The 22,860-nt window shown below is 62.1% G+C and overlaps 2 protein-coding genes across 6 annotated transcripts in view; both read left to right on the top strand.

The window, feature by feature from the left end:
* The window catches only part of RNF213 (ring finger protein 213), a 98,867-nt gene extending 91,422 nt beyond the window's left edge, over positions 1-7,445 (top strand). Inside the window, exons 65-70 of the mRNA XM_029927121.1 lie at positions 130-331; positions 1,302-1,379; positions 1,851-2,045; positions 2,516-2,605; positions 2,688-2,866; positions 5,634-7,445. Coding sequence (XP_029782981.1) covers positions 130-331; positions 1,302-1,379; positions 1,851-2,045; positions 2,516-2,605; positions 2,688-2,866; positions 5,634-5,787 — 898 coding nt within the window. The 3' untranslated portion in view covers positions 5,788-7,445. The remainder of the gene's footprint in view (positions 1-129; positions 332-1,301; positions 1,380-1,850; positions 2,046-2,515; positions 2,606-2,687; positions 2,867-5,633) is intronic.
* Positions 7,446-10,689: 3,244 nt separating this feature from the next.
* Positions 10,690-22,854, top strand: ENDOV (endonuclease V). Of its 5 annotated transcripts, none has more exons than XM_029928214.1 (9): positions 10,690-10,950; positions 11,236-11,407; positions 16,428-16,562; positions 16,806-16,845; positions 17,640-17,752; positions 18,719-18,787; positions 19,023-19,151; positions 21,442-21,515; positions 21,729-22,173. In XM_029928214.1, exons 1-9 carry the CDS (start codon positions 10,895-10,897, stop codon positions 22,015-22,017), a joined length of 1,077 nt encoding a protein of 358 aa, XP_029784074.1. In that variant the 5' UTR covers positions 10,690-10,894; the 3' UTR covers positions 22,018-22,173. The 5 variants fall into 5 exon arrangements, 4 of the variants coding, with proteins under 4 accessions (XP_029784074.1, XP_029784078.1, XP_029784076.1 ...); XM_029928216.1 differs by lacking the exon at positions 11,236-11,407 and adding an exon at positions 16,112-16,250 and having other exon boundaries at positions 10,693-10,950; XR_003904567.1 differs by lacking the exon at positions 21,729-22,173 and adding an exon at positions 22,180-22,191 and having other exon boundaries at positions 10,699-10,950; positions 16,428-16,566.
* The last annotated feature ends 6 nt before the right edge of the window (positions 22,855-22,860 follow it).

Genomic DNA, 22,860 nt, shown 5'->3' with positions numbered 1-22,860 from the left:
TCCCTGCCTCAGCCGGGCATAGGCCCGTGTGCCTGCCCGCCGGGACGGAGAGCGAGAGCCCGGGCCGGCTCTGAGCGGGGCCACAGTGTGCTCAGTGGTCCCTGAGCACCGCGTCTGTGTGTCCGCCAGCTACACGGTCGATGCCTCCGAGGTCACGGACCTGCACGTCATCAGCTATGAGGTTGAGCGGGACCTGGTGCCCCTGATCCTGTCCAACTGCCAGTACCGGGTGGAGCAGGGCCGGGAGACGCTGCAGGAGTTCGACCTGGAGAAGATCCAGCGCCAGGTCGCCAGCCGCTTCCTCCAGGGCAAACCCAGGCTCACCCTCAAGGTGAGGCTGCCCCCAGGGCGTTTGTCGGGTCGGCACGTCTGTTTTGTGCAAGTTGGCCTTGGATCCCAGGTCTTTGTAAGCGAGACAGGTGCAGGGATGGCCGTCTAGCCGCGAGTTTTCCCCAGAGGCCGGGACCTGGGTCCCCGTCCTGAGCCGCTGCCGCGCCTCCACCCCCCTGGGCATCTTCAGGTCCCATGGACTCGGTGGATTTCTCTGTGTCCTTAATAGCATTGCCTCTGCCCCTGGCGGCCACCCCTCCTTCACTTTCCACGCCCAGCCCGTCCCCCCGACACCACGATGCCCGAGTAACTGCTCCCTGCCTCCCACGTCTTCGGGCCACATTCCCAGGCCAGACCAGGCTCCCGTCGCTCGCTGGTGACGGCCCCAACCCGGGGGCCCCGGGGTGCACAGGTCGTGCCCACACTGCCTGTCACGGCCCGTCCCCAGCTGGTCCGGTCCTGTGACCTTGCACAGTGAGACACCCTCTCTCCCTGGACACGCTGCCCCTCCCGTCTCTGTCCTTTCACCTGGGCTGCTCTCGTCCCTTCCGGGTCCAGCCGGAGACCCTGCCATTCGGCGTGTGTGCCCCCTCACTGCCCGCAGCTAAGCTCTGACCTGTTGGCGCCCGGGGCTGTTTGGCCTCGCTCTGCCGTCCCCCTGTGTGGCAGGGTGGCCGCCTGGTCCAAGTCCGTGCCCCGTGGTGGGTGGGGAGTGCAGGAGCGGGAGGTCCCCGTGATTCCCCGTGACGGCATCTGCTCAGCCATTGCAGCGAAGCCGGGTCCCCTGCTGTGTTCCTGTAGGCCGTGGGTCCGGCACCGACCTCTCGTGGCGGCCAAGAGCTGCACACATGGCCCGGTGATGTGCCGAATCCACGGTCCTGCCGTTAAGTCGCGGCTCAGGAACAGCCGTCGTCAGATGGAACCTCCTCCGAGGATTCCCTCTCCAGCGGCTGTTTTCCGTGTCGACGCAGGGAATCCCCACCCTGGTGTACAGACAGGACTGGAACTATGAGCACCTGTTCGCCGACATCAAGAGCAAGATGCCGCAGGTGACCGCACACTGCCTTCGCCCACGGCGGGGCTCTCCTCCTGGGGGGACCGCCCGGCCGCGCTGGGAGCCTCCCTGAGTTCCCGGAGCCCCGGCTACTTCCCGACGGCCAGCAGGACAGCAGGAGTTCTCCCCTGGGACCTGGAGGTGGGGGTCTCTAGTCCTGATGTCAGGGCCGTGCGCCGGGCACAAGCCCGGGAGCACTTACTCCCGCTCCCTGGAGTTGCGTGGGCGCACAGACGTGTAAACTCCTCACAAAGTTGCTTTGAGGACTCCGTGACTTCAGGTCGATTTCTGTACAGTGTCCGGGGCACTGCGCCGCTCGGGAATCACTGAGCGTTAACCGCCATTATTGTTAGAGAGGCCACCCCACCCCGTGGCCTTGGAAGTGAAGTAGGTAAGCGCTCTTGCCGGATATGAGGCACAAGAAGTCCCCCAGCCACGGACCCCTGTCCTGCCTTTGATCTCCTAGAAACCCCTCCCCAGCGCAGCCACTGGCGCCATCTGCGGACAGCTGCAGTCCTACAGCGACGCCTGCGAGGCCCTGTCGCTCGTGGAAGTCACGCTGGGGTTCCTGAGCACGGCCGGCGGCAACCCCAACATGCCCTTGAAGGTGTATGTGCAGGACATGCTGCGCATGGGTGACCAGACAGCGCCGGTTCTGAAGGTGGGTCTTGGCTGGAGCCCTCCCGCAGGCTGCCCGCGCTGCCCTCCCCACCGCCTGCCGGGGTTGGCACCACGCAGGGAGTCCCCACCTGGGCGGCCCGGGCAAGGGCAGAAGGCAAGAGCGGCAGCTACTCTCTTGCAATGGAAAGGGGCTCTGAGACGTGGGCAGGGGCTGTGCTCTGGGGGTGAAGCCAGCAGCTGGCACAGAGGGGAACAGAGGAGCTGTGGCAGAAGTGCAGCCACTGCCACTGTCCCTGCCAGCCCCGCCTCCTGCTCAGGAGCCTGTCCCCGCCCAGCCCCGCCCTCTGCTCCAGAGCCTGTCCCCGCCCAGCCCCGCCCTCTGCTCCAGAGCCTGTCCCAGCCCAGACCCGCCTCCTGCTCCAGAGCCTGTCCCCGCCCAGCCCCACCCTCTGCTCCAGAGCCTGTCCCCGCCCAGCCCCGCCTCCTGCTCAGGAGCTGTCCCTCTTCCAGGCCTTACACAGATGCCAGCTGAAGCACACAGTCGCGCTGTGGCAGCTCCTGTCGGCCCACCGGTCAGAACAGCTGCTCCGACTGCACAAGGTGGGTGCAGCCCCGCCCCGCCTGCCTGGGGGCCGCCCCCTGACAACCAGCCTCCTGCTGCCCCGCTTCTTCTCTGTTCTAGGAGCCCTTCAGGGAATTCAGCCCCAGCTACAAAGTTGGGCTCAGCCCGGACGAAGCCAAGTGCCTCCGCACGTTCCTGAACCAGGCTGACCTCGACTCCTTCCTCCTGGAGCTTCATGAAATGATGCTCCTGAAACTGAAGAGCCCCCAGGCTGAGAGCAGCTTCAACCCCGAGTGGAGGTACGGTTCGCTGGCCTGTGGGCCCGGCACGTGGGGGGTGCCCTGCGGTCCCCCACCCGCCCCGGGACCTCCCGCACACGTGGAAGGAGGTCCTCTCTGCCCTCGGCAGCCCGTGCCCTGCTGTTCTCCCCTTCCCAGGCCCCCCACAGGCTGGCCTTTGGGGTTTGATCTCTGCTGGGTGTTTATTTCCTGTTTCAGAAAACATTTAATTATTTCTGAGAGAGAAGGAGAGAGAGCAGGGGAGAGGAAGAGAGAGAGAGAGGACACTGGATCCAAAGCAGGCTCTGCACTGACAGCAGAGAGCACAACGTGGGTCTGGAACCTACGAACCCCGAGATCACAGCCTGCACCAGGGTCAGCTGCGGAGCCGTCTGAGCCACCCCCGCGCCCCTCGTGGGCTTTTAAATATAATTACCAAAGTCACATATTCTCATTGTACCAAGCGTGTCCGGGTGTCAGAGATGTATATTTTATCTTTAAATCTTTTCTTTTTTATTGATGTATAATTAATATAGTGTGATCATTATTAGTTTCTGGTTTATAATATAGTCATTTAACAATTTGATACATTACTCAGTGCTCATCGTGGTAAGTGGTAAGTGCTCTTCGCCCCGTCACCGATTTCTCCCCGCCCCCACCCGCCTCCCCTGGTAATGATCAGCCCTTCTCTGTGGTTAAGAGTCTGTTTCTTGGTTTGCCTCTCTTTTCTCACCTTTGCTCATTTGTTTTGTTTCTTAAATTCCACATTTGCAGTCAAATGCTCTACCACTGAGCTAGACCCCCTTAAATTCCACATTTGAAATCATGGTATATTCTTTTTCTGACTGACTTTCCCTTAGGATTGTACTCTCGAGCTGCATCCCTTTCCTTGCAAACGGCAAGATCTCGTTCTTTTTTATGCCTGAGTAATATTCCTGTGTGTGTGTGTGTGTGTGTGTGTGTGTGTGTGTGTGTATGCGCGCGCGCGTGCGTGTGTGCCCGTGCACGCCGCATCTTCTTTATCCATTCAGCAGGCAGTGGACATTTCGGCTCTTCCCATAGTTTGGTTGTTGTGACAACGCTGCCATAAACCTTGGGGTTCGGGCACCCCTCTGAGTCTACACTTTGTGTCCCTTGGGTACATACCTAGTGTGTAACTGCTGGGTTGCAGGGTCGTTCGATTTTTTAAAATTTTTTTTGAGGAGCCTACATGTTGTTTGCCACAGTGTCCACCCTATTCTGCATTCCCGCTGCAATGCATGATGGGTCCCTTTTCTCCCAAACCAGAAAATTTCTAGGAGAAAACAGGCAGTAGTCTTCCAACATCAGCTGTAGAAATATTTTTCTAGAAATGTCTGCTCAGGCAAAGCGAACAAAACCAAAAGTAAACTATTTGGGCCACACCAAAATAAAAAGCTTTTGCACCATAAAGGAAATCCTCAACAAAACCAAAAAGCAACCTGCTGAATGGGAGATGTTTGCAAGTGATGTATCTTATGAAGGATTAATACCCAAAATATAGAGAGCACTTAGGCAATTCAGCACCAAAGGGGGGGGAGAGAAGTGTGCATTTTACGTGTGATAGAGAAGTCACCCCAGTGCAGAGCTGATGAGCACACCCAGCATCAGGGATCACCCCGCTTTGGCACTTACGCCCGCCCGTCTTGCGGCCAAAAACAGGGTCTCGCTTTCCCTTTATCTTCCTATTGAATCGTGAAGCTGCAGGTTTCCTGTCCATCTGCTATTGTTGTGTCTTTCTCTGCATTATCTTTTGATGTCTTTTAGGTTTCTTTGGGGCTCTTTATCTTTTTCGTCATCTTAAAAGATGTGAGATCCAGGGCGCCTGGGGGGCTCAGTCCGTTGAGCATCTGACTTCGGCTCAGGCCATGATCTCCCAGCTCGTGGGTTCGAGCCCTGCGCGTGCTGGCCGTGTCTCCCTCCCTCTGGCCTCCCCCGCTCAGGCATGCGCGCGCGCTCTCTCTCTCTCCCCCTTTCTCTCAAAAATAAGTAGACATTAAATTTAAAATAGTATGTTTAGGATTAATCTTATATTCTGTTACAAAACCTCTGCTGCAGCCCTGTTTCAGAAAGCCCCATCTGACAGAACTTTCCGGTGAGGACTAGAGAAGCCTCCCAGGAGAGCCCTCCCGGCCCAGGGCTGCCGAGCTCTCTGCCGCGTTCTCCTCTTGCACTTTGATAGTTTTAGGTTGTGCATCTGCTTTGCTAACCAGCTCAGTTCTTACGTGTGACGTGGGGTGGGGACCTGCCGCCCCTCCTCCCTAAGCGGCCCGCCCGGTGCCCGCCGGCGCCCCCATCGATGCCGCCGCGCCGCCTGCACACGGCTGTGCTCTCTGAGCTACTGAACCAGCCTTTACCGCCTGGGGCTTCAGCACAGAGAGCAGAGGGTCCCTCTCCGGGAGAATTTACCGTCCTTGTTCATGTAAGACACGGAAAGGACTCGAATCTTATTTTGAATGGTGAGGCTTTGTGTGGACCGAAGCACATGGAGTTACCAGAGTGCTTAGCGGGGTGAGCCGGCCATCGTCAAGGTCAGCTCGGTTGTGTGGGGCAGGAAGCGGCAGGCATGTTCTGGAGCCCCGGAACCCCGGCTTCTGGTCCCCATCCCGTAACGGTTCTGGGTGACGTTAGGACGCCAGTGTCCTGGGCTCAGCAGGCACTCTGGTTCTCCTGACTTGGAAGCGGTGACGGCCGGTGACGGCCGGTGACGGCACTTTGCGTTACACGGGAGAGTGCTCAAGCTCCTGTCTCCTGTCCCCTGGTTTTTCAGCCTGAGAGACACCCTAGTCAGCTACATGGAAACCAAAGAGGGCGAAATTCCTCCCGAGCTGGAATTTCACTTCCCAGAGGAGATCCTGCTGCGCAGCTGTGTCCCCGTGTGGAGGATGGCCGCTGAGCTGAGGCGGAGCCGCCAGGGCCGGTAGAGGGCGCTGCTCGCGACGGGGGACCGCGGGCTCTTCCCTCCCCGGTCACAGGCTGCGCCCGGGCCGGGCCTTCCGAGGGCGGCTGCTGGCGTGGCTCCGAACTCAGGATCCCGTGTGCCAGGCGGTGTCAGGAACACGTGCACGTCCCACCTCCTTCCCGTCGGATGATGGGTACTGTCCGGGGGGAGGCGAGAACCGGAGACCCTGGGGAGCCGGGACACGCCGCCTGTGCACTGCCCGGGGCGCCCGCCAGCGCTTCCCAGCTGCCTGGAGCAGGAGGGGCCTGTGCCTTCGGCTGGCCAGCTGGCGCCCGGCACACGCCCACCCCGGCCCCCTGCCTGCAGGATGAGACCGAGGGGAGACGGGCTGCTGACTCCTGCTCTCATTTTCCAAAGTGCTCTGTGCTCCCAGAGGAGAGGCCGGCTTGGTCCTTTCTTCCGTTCCCTCCGGCTCTGGAGTACTGTGCAAGTTTCTGTAGGTTTCCAGGAAGGCGTGACAAAGTGCCAGACCCCTTTCTGTGTCTTCCAAGTACAAGTGGGTGCATTCAGTGCCTTGAGGCCAGACCTCCGGGACCTCGCCCGGCCCCCGTGGAGAGTCGCTGCTGAGTTTCAAGTCCGAGCCGAAACACTTCCATGGTGGAGAGCGCAGGGCTGAGTCGGGGGCACTTTCAGGGCCTTCTCGCCTCTTTTACACAACGGAGAGACCGCAGTGATGGCCAGATTTGCTTCTCATTCTAGAGGTTTTAAATTCCAAATGGAAGTTGATCAGTGCAAACTTGGACCAAAGGCCTGGTTCCGGCTTTGTTGTGGGAACTTTTAGACCGTCCGGGACCATGCTGTGTAAACACGTCCTGCCTTCCTCTCAAGCTCAGCCAAGGCATAAAAAACAGACTCCCAGAGACTACAGAGCCTGCCGAGTTGCTGCAGAAGGGAGAAGAGAGTAGTCAGCCGGCTCTGATCTGCCATGGCCGGGCCGTGAGGCTGGGGTCTCTCTTGCACCATCTCCTTGGGTACTTGCGGCTCGGCGCCCATCGGCACCGAGGTGACTGCTGTTTACACGTCAGAGGCAAAGGTCTTTAATGAACATTCTGAGTGCGTTCGCGACGTGGGCGGCCCGAGATGGGCCCAGCAGGCGAGAGCGGCGGAGACAGAAAGCGCCGTCAGGCCGCCACGGAGAGGGAGCGGCGCTCCGCGGTCTCCAGCGTCCGGTGAAGGCAGCCCCATGGCGGTTGTATCGTTGTGGTCTATGCAAAGGTACCCCCACCCCGTCTCCCCTAATGGATCGAGGGGCAGGGGGGGGGCCCTGCTCGGCTCCTCGACTTGCACTGAATTCCGTTGATACCTCCACTCAGGACGGAGCCAGCTGCCGCCAGGGCTGCTCTGGTCCCTCCCCGGGCCCCACACCTTAGCAGCCGGAGTCCGGGTCAGTCTCTTGCTTGTGAAACCTTTTTTTGGGACTGGAATTCCTCCCCCCGCCCGCTTTTAATGAAGGGTTTTTTAACTATGATGTTTTGTGTTATATGCTAAACTTTCAAAGCCTTAACAATACACAGCGTTCTCTTGTTTATGAGGAAACGCGCTGGCCTAGCACAAGCGAGTGTCAACTCTACTCTACTTGTCATACTTGTTTTAATAAACTTGAGTTTTGCTGCTAAAGACTCCTCCTCTTCGAGGGCAGAGTTTTGAAACGTCAGCTCGGCCGTGGGGAATGAATGGGTTTTGGTGGGTTTTTTGTGTGGCAATGTAGTTGCATCCGTGTAATGGAAGGTTCTGGACAGAAAACGCACACGTCAGCGTAGAAGGGGAGAGAGAAAGGTTCCCTAGGGTCGAAATGGTGGCAGAGCAGGGGAGTCACCGTCCCCGGCCCCCGAGGGCGAGCCCCCGTCCGCGCCGAAATGCCTCCGCTGGAAGACAGCAGGGCCCCGCTCACCGCGGGGAGAGCCACCTCTGTCCGCAGCCGGGGTCGGGAGCCGGGGATGTGCCGTGAGCTTCCATCCGAGCGGGGAAACCCCACTTCAGGGGGGAGCTGTGTTTTTTCTTCCAAATGGAGACGCTTCTCCAGGAGGGAAGCCAAGGCTCCCAGAGGAGGGCTTGCCCCGGTGGCCGGGCTCCTCCCACGGCTTCTGTGCAGGCCCCTCGCTGGTCCTCCCCCACCCGCTCTCCACGCACGTCTGTCCCTCGGCACGTTTCCCAAGAAGGAGCTTTCTGCTTCCCAGCCAGGCGGAAACGGCGCTTGGTTGGTGACTTGCCTGAAAGTCTTCACAACTGATCACTGTCTCCTCTTTTTTTTTTTTTTGGAGTTTTATTTATTTTTGAGAGAGAGAGAGAGAGTGCGTGAGTGGGGAGGAGCAGAGAGGGAGACGCAGAACCAGAAGCAGGCTCCAGCCTCTGAGCTGTCAGCACAGAGCCCGACGCGGGCTCGAACCCACGAACTGGGAGATCATGCCCTGAGCCGAAGCCGGACTGAGCCTCCCCACCGTCTCCTCTTTAAGACCTAACTGTAAGTTGTTCACCCCTTGCCCTGGGCTGCGGGACGCCACCCACTGTTAACGGAGCAGCCGCGAGCTCTGCCAGTGGCTCGCAGGTCCCGGCGAGCCTGACCCAGACACGAACGTCCTGCGATGCGCATTCGCGGGAAGACGCCACCGGGGCAGAGGCACCGCTCGGGCTGGTAAGGCTGTGCAAGTCTGTGCGCATTCAGGCCCTGGCAGGTCTCGGCCTTGACGGTGATGCGCAGCGAGAAGCTGGTGTCTCAGCGGGGCCTGGAGGGGCTGGGGGAGAAACCTGCGGCCCTGAGCTGAGTGCCAGTCCGTGCAGGCCCTGGCCAGCGTCTGCATCGCCTCCCGCCTCCTTCCAGCCCCTCCGTCCCTGACTGAGCTGCTGCGCCAGCCTCTACGGCTCCCGTTTCCCAGCGGGAGCGCCGGCAGCAGCAGAGGGCAGGTGCCGAGCACGGCCCGCCGCATCAGGGTGCTGGGACAGCAGGACCCCGCTTCCTTCTGAGGAGGGAGCATCTGGGGGAGCCCCGAGGCAAGAGCAGAGAAGTGGAGGAGGGGCCCTCGCCGAACCGTGCCAGCTGCCCAGGCCCTCGCACATCCTATATACAGGCCTGCCTTCAACCCTGCCCCTTCCTGCACACCCATCCTGAGTAGGAGGGTGCCCCAGGCCCCAGCAGCCCCCGTTGCCACTGCTCGCACCCCCAAGCACAGCGCAGCCTCAGCCCAGAGCAACTTTGGCCCCAGCTCCACAGGCCGCGAGCGGCCCCCGTTACCCAAGCCACGGGGCTCATCCTCACCGCCCTGCGCAGCCCGGGCGGCCCCCAGGGTCAGTCCTGGCTCTCCCGATTGCCAGCTCCGCGGCCTCATGAGGGCCCCTTCCTCACCTCTCTTTATAAAAGCAGCCCCCTCCCACTGCCTCCTGGCAGACGGCCCCTCCTCTGCGGTGCCGCCCACCACTCCCCTGCAGTGTATTCAGTAAAAGCCCATCTCCTTTGTCCGCCTCACAGTAAAAGTCCATCTCCTTTGTCCGCCTCACGTGTATCCCTTCACGTCCTGTGCCACCCACTCCCACCAACCATTGTCCCACCTTTGGGGCCACCCCACCCATCAGAAGACACCCTATTTAAGCACCACCCCTGTAGGTTCCTTAGGGCCCGTGAGCCGGCGAGAAATTGACCAGAGACTCTCGGATGCCAAGGGCAAGGAGCGTTTATTGTCAGGTCAAACTTCCAGCATGCTGCGGTCAACCACTTACAAAGTGGCGACCCCGGAGTCGGGGGGCCTCTTTTAAAGGTTTTTAGGAATTTTTACCGATGGTTTAGGTAATCCTTTGTCTGACTGGTTACCCCCTATGTAAGACCCATGTGGCTTTTGTTTACTAGTTAGTCGGCGGAGGGTGATGGTGGGGAGACTTTTTTTCTTCCCTGTTTGTATAGTTGTCGCACGTTCCATATTTTCTGGTTTTTCCTGGAACTTTAGGTGGGGTGAAGGTGGGGCTAAGGTTTCCAGTAAGCCTACTCGTGCTAGACAAAATGGAGGGTATACTTAAAATGGAGTGAGTCTGGCTAAGCCGCAGGGGGCTAAGTAGAGCAGAATTCTACTGAATCCTCTAAGTTTTTGGGTCCTTCGGGTTGTCAAACACTATATGAGGCCTTCCCTGAACCTCAAACTTCCCTATTTCCTTTTGAAGTCTATATTCAGACTACGGTTCTTATCCACATGCTTACCGAATTCCCCTGGGAAAATACAGACCAGGGGTCAAATCCTTACCCATCAACCTCACTGGCTGCCTTCAGTGCCTCAACTACACCAACCTCGTTTCAACCCCAGGGCCCTTACATGTGCCGTGCCCTTTGCGGAATGCTGTCTCACCGTGCCCTCTGGGCTCCTCTTAGCTTCCCCCCGGCCAGTGTAAAGTAGACATCCTTGCCATTCTCACGGCATCCCGCACGAGGCCGGGCACGAGGAGCGCATGGAATAAATGCTCCTTGAATTGAGGGCCTGGAGTGAGAGCCGACGCCCAAACGTGGTCCGCGTTTGGACTGGTGGGCGAGGCTGAGGGCCCACAGGACCCACCCGGACGTGCGAGCGTGGTCCACTAAGGTTCGCGTCGTGCTCTCAGAGCTTTTACGGAAGCCACTGGCCCTAGAAGCAGGTGCCGCGGAGGGGGCAGGTGCTCGTGATGGGGTTCGGGCCCCTTGGCACTTCCGGTGCCAGAAGCGGAAGGAGCGTGCGAAGGGCCGGACGCGGAGGGTCTCTCTGGCTCGCCCTCCCAGCACTGCACCCCTCGAGCGGGACGCGGCCGGCCTCCCGCCTCCCCCCCCCGGGCGTCGACAGTTCGTGCCCGCAGCCCGCGCCGTCTCGAAGCTGCTCCGGTCCCGCTCGTGCCTTCGTCCCCGTCCCGGTGAAGGTGCCCGCGCGCTGCCGCGACCGCTCAGGCCCGGGAGGAACGGCCCGGGCTCGCGGCCGGCCTCCCGCCACCAGGAGGCGGTGTCGGGAATCCCGCGCCCCAACCAGGAGCACGGAGGCCACGAAGGCAGCAGGGCGCCTGCGCGTGAGTCGCCGGAAGTGACGCCACCAGGAAGGGACGCCGCTGGGAGGAGCGGCCGAGCCATGGCGCGGGAGGCGGCGGAGCGGCCTCCGGAGGAGACCCTGTCGCTCTGGAAACGGTAATGGGGTCGGATGACAGCCAAGTGGTGGGGGCTGGAGCGACTCTGGGGCCGCGGAGGGAGGGGAGGCCCGGCGCGCAGACGAAAGGGCCTTCGGGAGTTGTAGTCTGCAGGGTGGGCGGTGCTCGCTTCCGACGCCGCGTCTCGGTGCAGGGGGACGGGTGGTGAGACAGTGGACGGGGCGCTCCCCAGGCCGGGTTCCTCGGGAAGGGGGGGGTGAGGTCGGGAGGGCCTCGGGGAAGAGCCTCGAGGCTCCCGGCCCGCTGGACGTGTGTCTGCCCTCAGGGAGCAAGCCCGGCTGAAGGCCCTCGTGGTGGACCGGGACACGGAGGCGTGGCAGCGCGACCCCGCCTTCTCGGGGCTGCAGAGGGTCGGGGGCGTGGACGTGTCCTTTGTGAAGGGAGACCGTGTCAGCGCCTGTGCCTCGCTGGTGGTGCTCAGCTACCCTGAGCTCGAGGTAACCCGCCGGGGCCGCCCGGCTGCGTTAGGGAGAGAGGGGGACGGGGAGCGGGGCCCGCGTGGAACTCCGCTTCTCCTTCCGTGGGGTTCCGTGAGTAGGTTGGGGAGCCGCGGAAGGAAGAAAAGGGAGGTTAAAACTAAAGTACATCCAGTGACTTAAAGTCTGAATGAACTCGCGGTCCTTACTTGGAGCTGATCATCGTCTTGGCTCACGTGTCAGTGACCCGCAGCCACACTTCCGGGCATTGCCCAAGCCGGACGTCTCTCTTCCCAGACCCCTCGCGTTCAGTCACACGCCAGCTCCATTTTTGCCACCTCCTAAAATCGCTGGACTCTGTCCCCTTGCCTGCGTCCTCACTGCCCCTTCTCTGGCCGGGCCGCTCACCCCTTGTGTAGGTGAGGAGTGGAATCTTCACTGGGTTTCCGCCTCCAGGAAGGCCCTCTGGGCGCCCTTTTCTGTGCCGCCAGCAGAGTGATTTTCCTTAAAAGCAAATGCCATCATGTCACCACCTAGTTCGTTTAAAACACTCAAGTGCCCATTGTGTGACCTCATGGTACATAAAGGCCGTACTTGCTGATAAGCATAAAGGCACTTGGGGAGCTGACCCTGCTTAATATGAGGCTGCGGTTCGACTCTCACCAGCCCCTCCCCCTCCAGAGTTCCTCAGACCCCTCGCACCTGCCCCGCTGTGTCTCCCTGCGTGACCTTTACGTTGGTGCTTCCTGCCCAGGAACATTCCCGTGCCTGTCCCCTCCCTGTGCCCAGCCCTCCGGGAAGCACCCCTCGCACCCGGCACGATCAGGAGTTACTCTCCCTACCCTGGCTTTCCTCTGTTGCCCTGGGACGGGATTGGCGGCTCGGTCCCCTCCCAGAATGTACACTCCAGGACGATAGAAAGCAGGCTGTCATGCCCACCAGTGGTCGCCTGGGCGCCTCGCTCAGTGCCCGTCGTGCGGAGGACGCTCAGATACGCCCAGGGATGAGTCTGGGGGCGCAGTCCGGGAAGCCTGGGCAGGGAGAGCTTCGCTCTCAGCACAGGGCCGCGCCCTCCCTGCGCACTGCCCGCGCCCAACGGCCGCGTGTTCTTGCGTCCGTGTCTGTGCGCTTTACTTGGAGGACCCCTTGGGTCAAAATTCAGCAAAATCGTACTGAGCACCTGCTGTGGTGAAGAGCCGGGTTCCGCGGGGCGATGGGGGTGGGTACGGCAAAGACTCGGGACCCAGACTGCCTGGGTTTTCACCTCACTCTGCCACCCCCACACCAGCCCCCTGGGCCTCCATTTCCCTCTTTCTAAAGCGAGGATGAAGACACCGTTGGTAGCCAGCTCAGCGGTGGTGACAGATAAGTGAGATCGTGTGTGGAAAGTAGTGGGTTGGCACGTGGTGAACCCTCGAAACATAAACGTGACTCTGTCCGTTCTCAGGACGGCTTCTCACGCTTCCATATTCCCGGCTGGCTGTCCTCCCCCACTGCAGAATTAATCGCCTCTCGTCCGTGTCCTTGGTCTGGGTCTGCTGCTTACGCAGCGCCTGTATGATGCACTAAAAGTCACTGCACGAACCGTAGGTTCTCCAGGGTAGAGTGATGCCGCGCTGGCGTGGAACCCAGCACAGAGCGGAGCGCGTGCCGCCTGCGTGGAGGCGGCATCCGTCGGCCGGCGTGCGGAGTGAGCACCAGGCCCAGGTCCTGGCCGAGGGCCTCTGGCGCCTCATCGCGGAGATCTGTCCTGGACGTGTGTTTAGAAATGGAAATTCCTGGCTGCCGAGGAGTCGGGAGTGGGATGGATATCGTGTGAGTGCTAATGCAGGCAGGGTTTATTTGAGGGGCCATGGAAGTGTTCTAGAATCAGTTGGTGGTACAACTGTAAATGACACGAACATTGAATTCTTGGGGCGCCTGGGTGGCTCAGTCGGTTAAGCAGCGGACTTCAGCGCAGGTCATGATCTCACAGTTCGTGGGTTTGAGCCCACCTCGGGCTCTGTGCTGACAGCTGGGAGCCTGGAGCTGCTTCAGATTCTGTCTCCCCCTCTCTCTGCCCCTCCCCCGCTCACACTGTGTGTCTCTCTCAAAAATAAATAAACGTAAAAAAAAAAGAACATTGAGTTCTACACTCCAAACCAGTGAACTTTACAATAGTAAATTATATCTTGATAAAGTTTTTTAAAAAATACATTGATCCCAGAGCCCCAACTCATTTTCTGAAATAAAAAAAGTCTCCCAGTGACGGCCTGGAAACCCGCTTCTCTAAACAGCATCCCTGTGATGGCAAAGGGCAGCCAGGGCGGGGAGCACCGGGCCCTCCAGGCAGCTGGGAGTCCTTTCCTCAGTCGCCCTGGCGGGGGTGGTCTCACAGCGCAGCCTGTTCTGTAGTTGGACCCCCGGTCAGTGTGCCCGTTTCCACGGGAGGCTGAATGGTTTGTGACTTCCGCCCATGATCGTGCCCCAGGCGGCGGAGCCCAGGACGCACCTCTCTGCCTTCCTACACGTCAGCCCTCCCGCCATCTGAGGACAGTGCCGTGCTCGCCGTCTGTCTGGCCTGCTGTCCTGAGTCACTGACGTGATGTCCGGCTGCGCCCTGTGCTGCCGGCGCCGCGGCGTGCCCTCGAGCTGGTGCCGGCTTTACCCCAGGCGCCCGGCGTTGAACGGAGCGCCTCGAGTGCAGCCCCTCCCCCATCCGGTGGACGTACGTGCGCCCGAGCCGGGGTCTGGGTTGAAGCCTGCAGACCTTCACGAGATTCTGAGCATCCACGTGATGCCCACACAACTGAGTTCTTTCCTTTTTCCCGATCTTTAACCTGGAAACACGTCAGCATTGAAAGAGTCATACACTGAACACCTGGGTACTCGCTGCTTAGACCCAGTTGTGGCCGCCTGATTTCTGCGTGTGCGTGTGTGCGTGTGTGCGCGTACGTGTACTGAGGGATTGGAGAGTGTCTCCCAGGGGCTGTGACGGCTCACCTCCGAGCACCTCAGCAGGCCTGTCCCGAGAACGACCTCCCGCACGCGACCGCAGCGCCGTGGCCGGGCCTCGAGGCTCTGGCGTCACCTGCAGCCCTTTCCACGGCTCACTTCCTGTTTCGTCTGACGTTTTGTTTTGTTTTTCGATCCTAAAGGTTTAACATTTTTTTATAAAAATTTTTTTTTTTGAGAAAGAGTGTGTGTGGGGGGAAGGGCAGAGAGAGAGAGGGAAAGAGAGAATCCTAAGCAGGCTCCGCGCTGACAGCAGAGCCCAACGTGGGGCTCAGTCCCATGAACCGTGAGATCGTGACCTGAGCCAAGATCAAGAGTTGGACGTTCAACTGACTGAGCCCCCCCGGCTGCTCCCTAACGAGTATTTTAAGTCCATTCTTGCTGTTAGAGTGTGGGGGGAGCACTGGGGGAGGGGTCCAGTATGTCGTCTAGGTTCCCCTTACTTTTTTTTTTTTTTTCCACTGAGATACTTCCTGATCTGCCTCTTCCAGGTCCCTTTCTCCAAGTTCACCGGTGGCCTTTTGAACGTGTGGGCTCAGATGTCCTTTTACTTTGGGAACCTTTCTTGCGTTGTGGCTTTGAGTGCTGTATTTACTAGTTCGGCTCCATTGCCTTGTTTTTCTTCAGTCCAAACTGCCTTTTCTGTCTCTGCTGTGTTTTTATTTCTGTCTAAGTTTTTAGTTTTTGCCTTGTGTTCTCCCCGTGCCGTTCAAGGGTAGTTCCTTTCCCTCTGCTGCGTGACTGGCTAGAGGCAGCATTTGTTTAATCACTGATGAGCTTGGATGATTTCTGTCTGGCTTGGTATGGCCTTTCACTGTCATCGAGGGTCGGATTTAAGCAGGTGTCTGGGTGGCTGGCCAGGCGTTCTCGACCACGAGGGACAGCGAAGCGTGGTCGCTCCAGGGAATGACGAAGATGGCCAGCGCGCCTTCCGATTCCTGACACTTCTGGCCTCATTTTCTTCGCCACAGCCCTGCAGGGCTCTCCTGCCTCTCCCCTTCCCGAGAAGTCCGCTGCTGGCCCTGGGGCCTTCCAGGCCTCTTCCTCCAAGTCCCTGCTGGCCAGGCTGCCTGTGGGTCTCGTCCCGTAGGGGCCCTCGTCCTTGCCCAGTGCGATCTGTCCCAGGCTGCTTCCTTCCGCACAGAGGCACGTGCTGACGGTCATAATAGGCTCACCCCTGGGTCACGCTGTGACCTGGTGTCAGTGACGGGGGTGGGGGGTGCCCCCTCCCGTGGACCTCTGGTTTCTGGAACTTGTGAGGACAGATTCAGAGATACACAGCCATCATCCTGTGAAAACTCAGGCCACACTTGAACTTCATGTTCCTGCACAAGGTCGCCCTGTGGCGTGGGGCTCAGCGCTCCAGTGGGTCCCTGTGAGTCTGGGGCCCTGGTTGTCATCACGAGACCCTGCCTGCCCACTTCGGGTCACTGGCATAGGAGAAGTTTCCCGTGAGTCATCGGCAGAGACGCTGCAAGCACATGTGCCCCCTCCCTCGCGCTGGGGGTGAGCGGCCCCTGCTCCTGGGCACAGGTGGGGAGAGCCCAGCTCGGGAGGGCTGTGGTCTCCGGAGGGCCCCGGGGCTCTTCCCACCATCCTGTCCGTGGGGACCCTGCTTCTCTTCCTGATTGCCCAGCTCTGAGGCCCCGCCTGTCCTTTTCTGAATCTCTGAAGTCTCTTCATAGAGCTGGGGTTGGTGACTCTGTGAAGGCCTGGCCTTTCCTTCCCCAGGTCCCTGGGAGCCGCGACAGTGACGTCCTCACTCGGGTGCCGCCTCACACACGTGCCTCTTGTGCTTTGTTCTGTCTGAGCCTCCCAGCAGCCCCGTGTGGGGTGGCGGAGCGGGCCCGAGGGGCCCGGTGCAGGCAAGGTGTGGGCGGGTCACCTGGCCACCTCACACCTGCCCCCCAGGGAGGAGAGGAGGGCGGTGCTGGGAGAGGGGGAGGAGACAGCGGCAGCGAAGGGGCTGAAGGATGACAGGCCAAGGGCCAGCAGGAGGCGGGGACCAGGGGCCGTGCCTGCCCGTGACCCGGGTGTCCGGTGACAGGTGGTGTATGAGGACTGCCACATGGTTAGCCTGACTGCTCCCTACGTGTCGGGCTTCCTGGCCTTCCGAGAGGTGCCCTTCCTGGTGGACGCGGTGCAGCGGCTGCGGGAGCAGGCGCCCGGCCTCGTGCCCCAGGCAGGTACCTCGACTCTGGGGAGGAGGGCCCTTTCCACCCCGGGGCGGGGGCGGGGGGGGCGGCCACGGCACCCCCTGCTGGGTGAGGTCTCTGACCTCCCCGGAGAGGGTGCGCTTCTACCACATTTTCCAGAGAGCCTCCCAACCCCCAGAAGTGGTGCGCCCACCCCACCACGCCAGGGCGCCCTGGCCCGCGGGGGAGGGGCAGCTCAGCTGACTGACTTTCTCCTGCGGCTCTTGCAGGTCCTCCTCGTGGATGGAAATGGGCTTCTCCACCACCGAGGTAACCCTGCTCCCAACAGACAGGCCCAGAAGGGGACGGTCCTGACCAGTCTCCTCACAGAGGGCCCGCACCCCGCCCAGGACCCCCCCCCAGTAAAGAACCTACCTCTCATCAGCCCCGCCTTTTCCCTGCCGGCCCGAGGCCTCCCCAGCACTGTGCTGGCCCGTCTCCAGGACCCTTGGGCACTGTGGTTCTGACTGCTGAGCTGGCCTGTCCCACAGCTACCCTCCCAAGCTCGGACAGGCCCACTGAGGCTGGACAGGAGTGCCCATCCCCCACTGGTGCCTGGGAACTTGCCCCCACCTGGGTGCCAGGGTGCTGACTCTAGAGAGGAAGGCCTAGGGAGAAGTCACCAGCCCGGGGTGAGGGGGCCGCAGAGGGATCTGGGAAGGGCTGGCATCAGATGTTTTGGCCACTGTCTTGGGAACCCGTGTGCCAGCTTGCAGCTCTGCGCTGCCTGGCAGGAGCCCCAACTGTGTTGGGAGGGTGACCCAGAGTCTTGGTGGCAGCTGCAAAAGAGAAAAGAGGATGGAAAGTGCCAGAAAGTGAAAGGAGAAACGGGTGAAGTATCATGAGCTAATCAGGCTCCTAATCTTGCCAAAGGGAAGGGGGTATCCAGCCTGATGACCATGAACTTGGGGCCGAGAGCCACATTCCTGATCAGGTTGGCGGTCTGGGTCCTGGCTGCCCCGTTCTCACCTGCCAACAGGTCTGTTTACCCAGGGAGGTGCGGCGGGCTCTGGCTTGCCCGGTCCCGCCCCGTCTCCACACCGCTCGGCTCTCTGCCCCCGTAGGCTTTGGGGTGGCCTGCCACCTTGGCGTCCTCACGGACCTGCCCTGTGTTGGGGTGGCCAAGAAACTCCTGCAGGTCGACGGGCTGGAGAACAACGCCCAGCACAAGGAGAAGGTGAGGGCTGGGGCTGCGCCCTGCGCCCTGCGCCCGGGGGGGCAAGGAGAGGGCCCGCAGGGCGCACAGGCTGGCGGGGGGGGGGGGGTGCCTGGGCCGGCCCCTGCCTGCTGGCACCCTCCTCCCCATCCTGGCTCCCTAACCCAGGGTAGGAAGGACCCACTCTCCTCTCCGCGTGTCCTGCATCCCTCACGGCTCGGGGGTCCCAGGCTGGAGGAGCGCCCTCTGAGCTCTGGCAGCCTCTGGGCACACGCTTCCTCTCCCATCCCCGCTACCTTGTGCTACTGTGGGAGCCCATGTGGCCCTCTGTACTTGTCCCCACCTTCTCTCAGCATCGCTCTCCTTTGGCCCCCTCAAGGCTGGCATTGGGAACATGACAGCCACCTCAGAGGGAGTCGGTGACATACCCGGCTCACCGCTAGATGGCTGATGCTGAGAACAGCGATCACGCCTGAGTCTGCGCGGAAGTTTGTTGAGTCACAGGGACCAGACCAAACTGAAGTGGCTCCTGAGCCCACCAGTGGGCCGACCCCAACTCCCAGCAAAGGCTTTGCTGGGTTGAATCCAATTCACCTAAGTTCCTCCCAGGAGAAGAAGCGGCAGGAAGTGGTTCTGGCCCAGGCGGTGGCCATGTGTCCACCAGCCTTCACCCCAGCCCAGCACCTCCCCCTCTTGGCGCCGGGGCCTGGGCCAGCTGCCCCTTCCCGGCCCTGGGCTCCTCGTGCACAGAGCGAGGAGAGAACTGAGATGCAACGGCCCCGTCGGGGTCAGACGCTGCTGGGAAGGTCTCCTGCACCCCAAGCCCGCTGACGGGATGGGCGCAGGCACGGCCCGGGCTGCTTGGCTTTGTAGACTCAGGCCTGCCCTCCCCTTGCCCAGCGGCAGCTCAGCCTCGAAGACGAGCAGGACTGCCCTCCGCCCTTCCCTGAGAAAAGACTTTGTGTGTGTGTTTTTCCTGTTTTCCAGATAGGACTTCTGCAGACTGGAGGAGACTCATTTCCTCTGATGGGAGGCTCTGGGGCCGTGCTGGGCACGGTGAGTGGCCAGAGGCCTGCGCCCCACCGAGATGGCACCCACCGACATGCATGCACCTGTTTGTGTGCACCGGACCCTGTCCACCTCCCCCTGCCACCCCGACTGGTCTGGGGTGTGCCCTGCGCCTTCCACTCCCACACTGGCACCCTGGGCCCCACCCTGCCCCCACACAAGGTATGCCCGAAGTCCCAGGGCTTGTCTCTCCTGCGCTCTGACTCTGCCTTCTGTGCCCCAGGCCCTGAAGAGCCACGACCGCAGCACCAAGCCGCTGTATGTCTCCGTGGGCCACAAGATCAGCCTGGAGGCGGCCGTGCGCCTGACCCGGGGCTGCTGCAGGTTTCGGATCCCAGAGCCCGTGCGCCAGGTGGGTGGGCTGGTGTGCACCCTGGTCTTCCCTGGGCCCAGGCACCTGTGGAATGGCCTGATGGGGGCACACTGGGCCCTGGAGGGAAGGGAGGGGCCAGAGTTACTCCTGGGCCGGGTCTGCCCAGGCCCGGGTGTGCTGTGCTCCACTGCCCCTCAGCCTCCTGCACACCATGCCGGGGTCACTGGGAGAATCTGCTCAGGTGACAGAGTGTCCTGCCAACCCCTGGACTGGGAGGGAGCAGCTGGCCCTGCAGGGCCGCGGGCTGTGCCCAGGAAGGCCTGTGCTGGAGCAGGGCCCTCGGTCAGGAGATTGCAGGATGTGGCACGCTGGGCATCTAGCACCTAAATAGGGGGAGGGTGGGCAGGACATTGGGGAAGAAGTCGGCTCGGCTGAGAAGAGTCTCACCTGTAGGAGACAGAGCTGCGCACAGACGCCTGGGGGCCTGCACTGTGAGCCGGCCGTCATGGGCAGGTGTGTGTCCCCGAGAGGCCCACGGAATGAGGGCTTGTGAGAAGCTGTCCTCAGGAAGAGACCAGTCAGAGGAGGGGGAAAAGGCAGTCCAGGCCCAAGGACCCCCGTTTGCAAAGGCCTTGGGATGGGAAGGAATTTGATGCCAGGAATGTGAGAGGAGGGTGTGGCCGGAACCGGGACAAGGGAGGTGCAGGCCCTGCTTGGGGCTCCCCCTACGGCCCTGGCTGTGAGTCCCAGCCTGTGGGCCGCTCTGAGGGCTGGGGGGGCCGTCTGGGCACAGAGTGCTGGCCTGAGCAGGCTCCTGGTTTAGAGCTGCCATAGGACAGGAGGCCAAAGTGCCTGGAAACCCCTCTGGAACCCGCTGCTTCCCCCATCTCCTCACGGCCTGTGCTGGCTCAGCTGGAGGCGGCCCGGCCTGCTGGCGACCCCTGGCTCCATCCCGGCCCTGCTGCCCCCGCCCCCCTGCCGGGGCCTGGGACCTTCCCTGGCTGCTGGTGCGCAGGGCGGCCTGCAGGTGGCAGCAGTCACCCAGGAGGCTGCAGCTCCAGGCCCTGTGCCCCCCCCACTCCCCACACCAGCTTTGGCCTCCCTGTCCCTGCCCAGGGCTCCACTGGGTTCCAAGCTGTGACATTCACGCCCGCCACCCGTTCCCTTCCCTGGAGGCTTTAACTCTTCCCTTGACCCTGTCTCTGGGAGAAATCCAGCAACGCCCCCCAGGCCCCTAGAGCCAGGAGCTCTGTGGCGCTGACACAGTCCTTCCACGCCTCGCTCTGCCCCTTGTGGACAGTGACTGCGTTCTCGTGGGTGAGAGCGGCCTGCAAAGTACCTTGGACAGTTCCCAGGTCGACCAGGACCTTACTTGTGCCCCAGAGAGGAGCCCGCGGGGTTCCTGGGCCCGCCCGCCCGCAGGAGCAAGGTGGCCGCTTGTGCCAGGAGCCCGCAGCCCCCGTCCCCACTCTGGGAATGCGGGGAGGGCCCTGTCCCTTGTCCTGGATCGTCTCCCCGTCCATGTTCATCCTGGGCCGCTGGCCTTCGTTCTCCTGATTACTTCTGGAAGCCCCTAGAAGGGGAGGGGGTCAGAGAGGGGATTTCTTGCCTGCTTTGTCTCTGCATGGAGTCGTGGGTCCCTCCCCCTCCCCAGGGCACCCAGGCAGCCCTCTGGTGCAGGGCTGAGCTCTCTGGTCAGGTCAACCCTGGCTGCTGCAGAGAAAGATGGGGGGCTGGGGGGGGTACTTCCCATCAGAATATTCCACCGCCCGCCCCCACCCAACCTGCTTGCTTGTTCTGGCTGCGACAGCAGCGCTCAGAGGGATTAGCTGCTGCGGCCGGAAGGGGGCTAAGCCTGTCTGAGCCGGGGTCAGGGCCTCCCTGAGCCCCGCGTGGTCACCCCAGGAGGGGCGGGGGGGGGGGAGGCCGGCCTCAGCTTCTCTCCCTCAGCTCTGCCTGCCTCCCGCCCTTGCAGTGACCCTGCAGAGCTTCCCGTAGACACTTTGGGGGGAGGCACACCCCCGCTGGGCTGAGGAGATCCCTCAGAGAACAGGGGGTCTGAGCGGAGATGAAACCTACAGAAAGCATGAGCCACAAGCCGAGTGGCCCCCGGAAATGGGAGGACAGCCCTGCGCCTGCAGCTCAGGCTCTTCCAGGACCCGCCATCACAGGGCCTTGACCAGGGGGCTGAGAGCAGGTCGCCCATGGGCTGCAGCCCCTTGTCCCTGTGACGGCCTGGCGGCACCTCTGTGGGCCGGGTCCCCACCGGGCTGTCAGGCGGAGGCGTGTCCTGAGGCCACCGCCTCTCACCGGGCCACCTTCTCCTCAGGCTGACATCCGCTCCAGAGACCACATCCGCAGGACCCTGGGAGCCTCCAGGCCACCCGCTCCCAAGCAGGACAGGTGAGTGTGGGGGGCTCCCGGAGGGGCGTGCGGAGGACACAGAGTCCCTGCTGGGATGGGACACCGAGGCAGCAGGATGTGGGGCCTGGGCAGACCCCGGTCCCGTGGGGGTTCCTGCAGCCCCCCGGTGCTGCCCTCCCCCCGCCATGTTCACTCCCTGTGGGCCCCCCCCATCCGATGGACCCGGGCCTTGTCCCCACTTTGCATTGCCAGCTCTGGTCGTTACACTGCCTGGCCTCGGTTTCCCCGTCTGCACGCCAGACACGGTGATGCTTGTGCAGGTTTTTGGGCCCTGACAGCACCTCTCATGGGCGAGCCTGGTGTGGGTGTCACGGCGGGCGGGGGCGGGGCACCGGGCCCTGATGGCGGCATGAGGCAGACGCTGACCCTGCCTCACCCTCGGGAAGCCTGGGGCGCGGCCTGGATGAGCAGAGAGGCTCGGGCCGCATGTGCTCCGGCTCCTGTGCTCTCTGAAGCCCAGGGCCGTCCGAGGCCCAGCTGAGCTGTTCTGAGATCGAAGGAGCCCCGGAGCCCCCCAAGGGAGGGGGCCGGCCGGCCGGGGTGCGCGCTGCCTGGTCTGCCCCTTCCCGAATCGGCAGCAGCTGCCAGGGACCCCTGGGCTGGTTCTGTGTTTAATGCTGCCCTCCCTCGATGTCATTACCAGGAGCCAGAAGGTACAGAAGCCAAAGGGAGGCTCGAAAGAGCTGGAGGGGGAGGGCAGGCCCCCCGAGGCACGCCGGAAGGCCCCAGACCCACGCGCCCCGCGGCAGTGAGTGTGGAGCCGAGCCGGACGCAGCGAAGCTCTTGGCCGCCGGGCCCAGGACCCATGGGCCCGCCCCGCTCGGGGTCTGGGTGGCGTGGCTGCCGGCGCTCCGCAGGAGACGGACCCCGGGCGGCAGCGCACCGGCCCGTAGGAGCGTGCCGTCGCTCTCCCGGGGGCACAGGAAGGACGCGCAGGTTCACAGCGTTTTGGCGTGTTTCCGTTTTCTCCCTAAAAGCGCCCCGAGGGCCTAAGACCGCAGACCGCACGTGCGGCCCTGGCCTTGCGCCGCTGCTGCTTCAAGCACCCGCGCCGCTGCCCTCGTGGTTTTGTGGTTTTGTTTTCCAGCGTCCACTTAACAGGGCTCCCCCTCGTCTCCACCCCTGGCTGGGCGGCCACCGCGTCACCTCCGCGCCGACCCTAGAGGGTGCGAGCTAGAGTGGCCGCCCAGCCCGCCAGCCTGCCCACTTCGGGCACGCGAGGGGACCAGACGGGGCCCGGAGGCCCCTGGAGGCCCCTCCGGGGACGGCAGCACGGCCGCCCTCCCCCGCTGCTCCCGGCCTGCCCGCCTCCTGACCCCGGCCC

The sequence above is a fragment of the Suricata suricatta genome, chromosome 17 (genome assembly GCF_006229205.1).
Source record: "Suricata suricatta isolate VVHF042 chromosome 17, meerkat_22Aug2017_6uvM2_HiC, whole genome shotgun sequence".
In the NCBI taxonomy this organism is placed as follows: Eukaryota; Metazoa; Chordata; class Mammalia; order Carnivora; family Herpestidae; genus Suricata; species Suricata suricatta.
This window is presented reverse-complemented; position numbering and strand designations above follow the sequence as displayed.

Coding starts and splice junctions, on each gene's coding strand:
- ENDOV (XM_029928214.1), top strand. CDS start 10,895: ATGGCGCGGGAGGCGGCGGAGCGGCCTCCGGAGGAGACCCTGTCGCTC. Junction 16,563..16,805: donor CGCCCGGCCTCGTGCCCCAG/GCAGGTACCTCG, acceptor CGGCTCTTGCAG/GTCCTCCTCGTGGATGGAAA. Junction 21,516..21,728: donor CCCGCTCCCAAGCAGGACAG/GTGAGTGTGGGG, acceptor TTGCATTGCCAG/CTCTGGTCGTTACACTGCCT.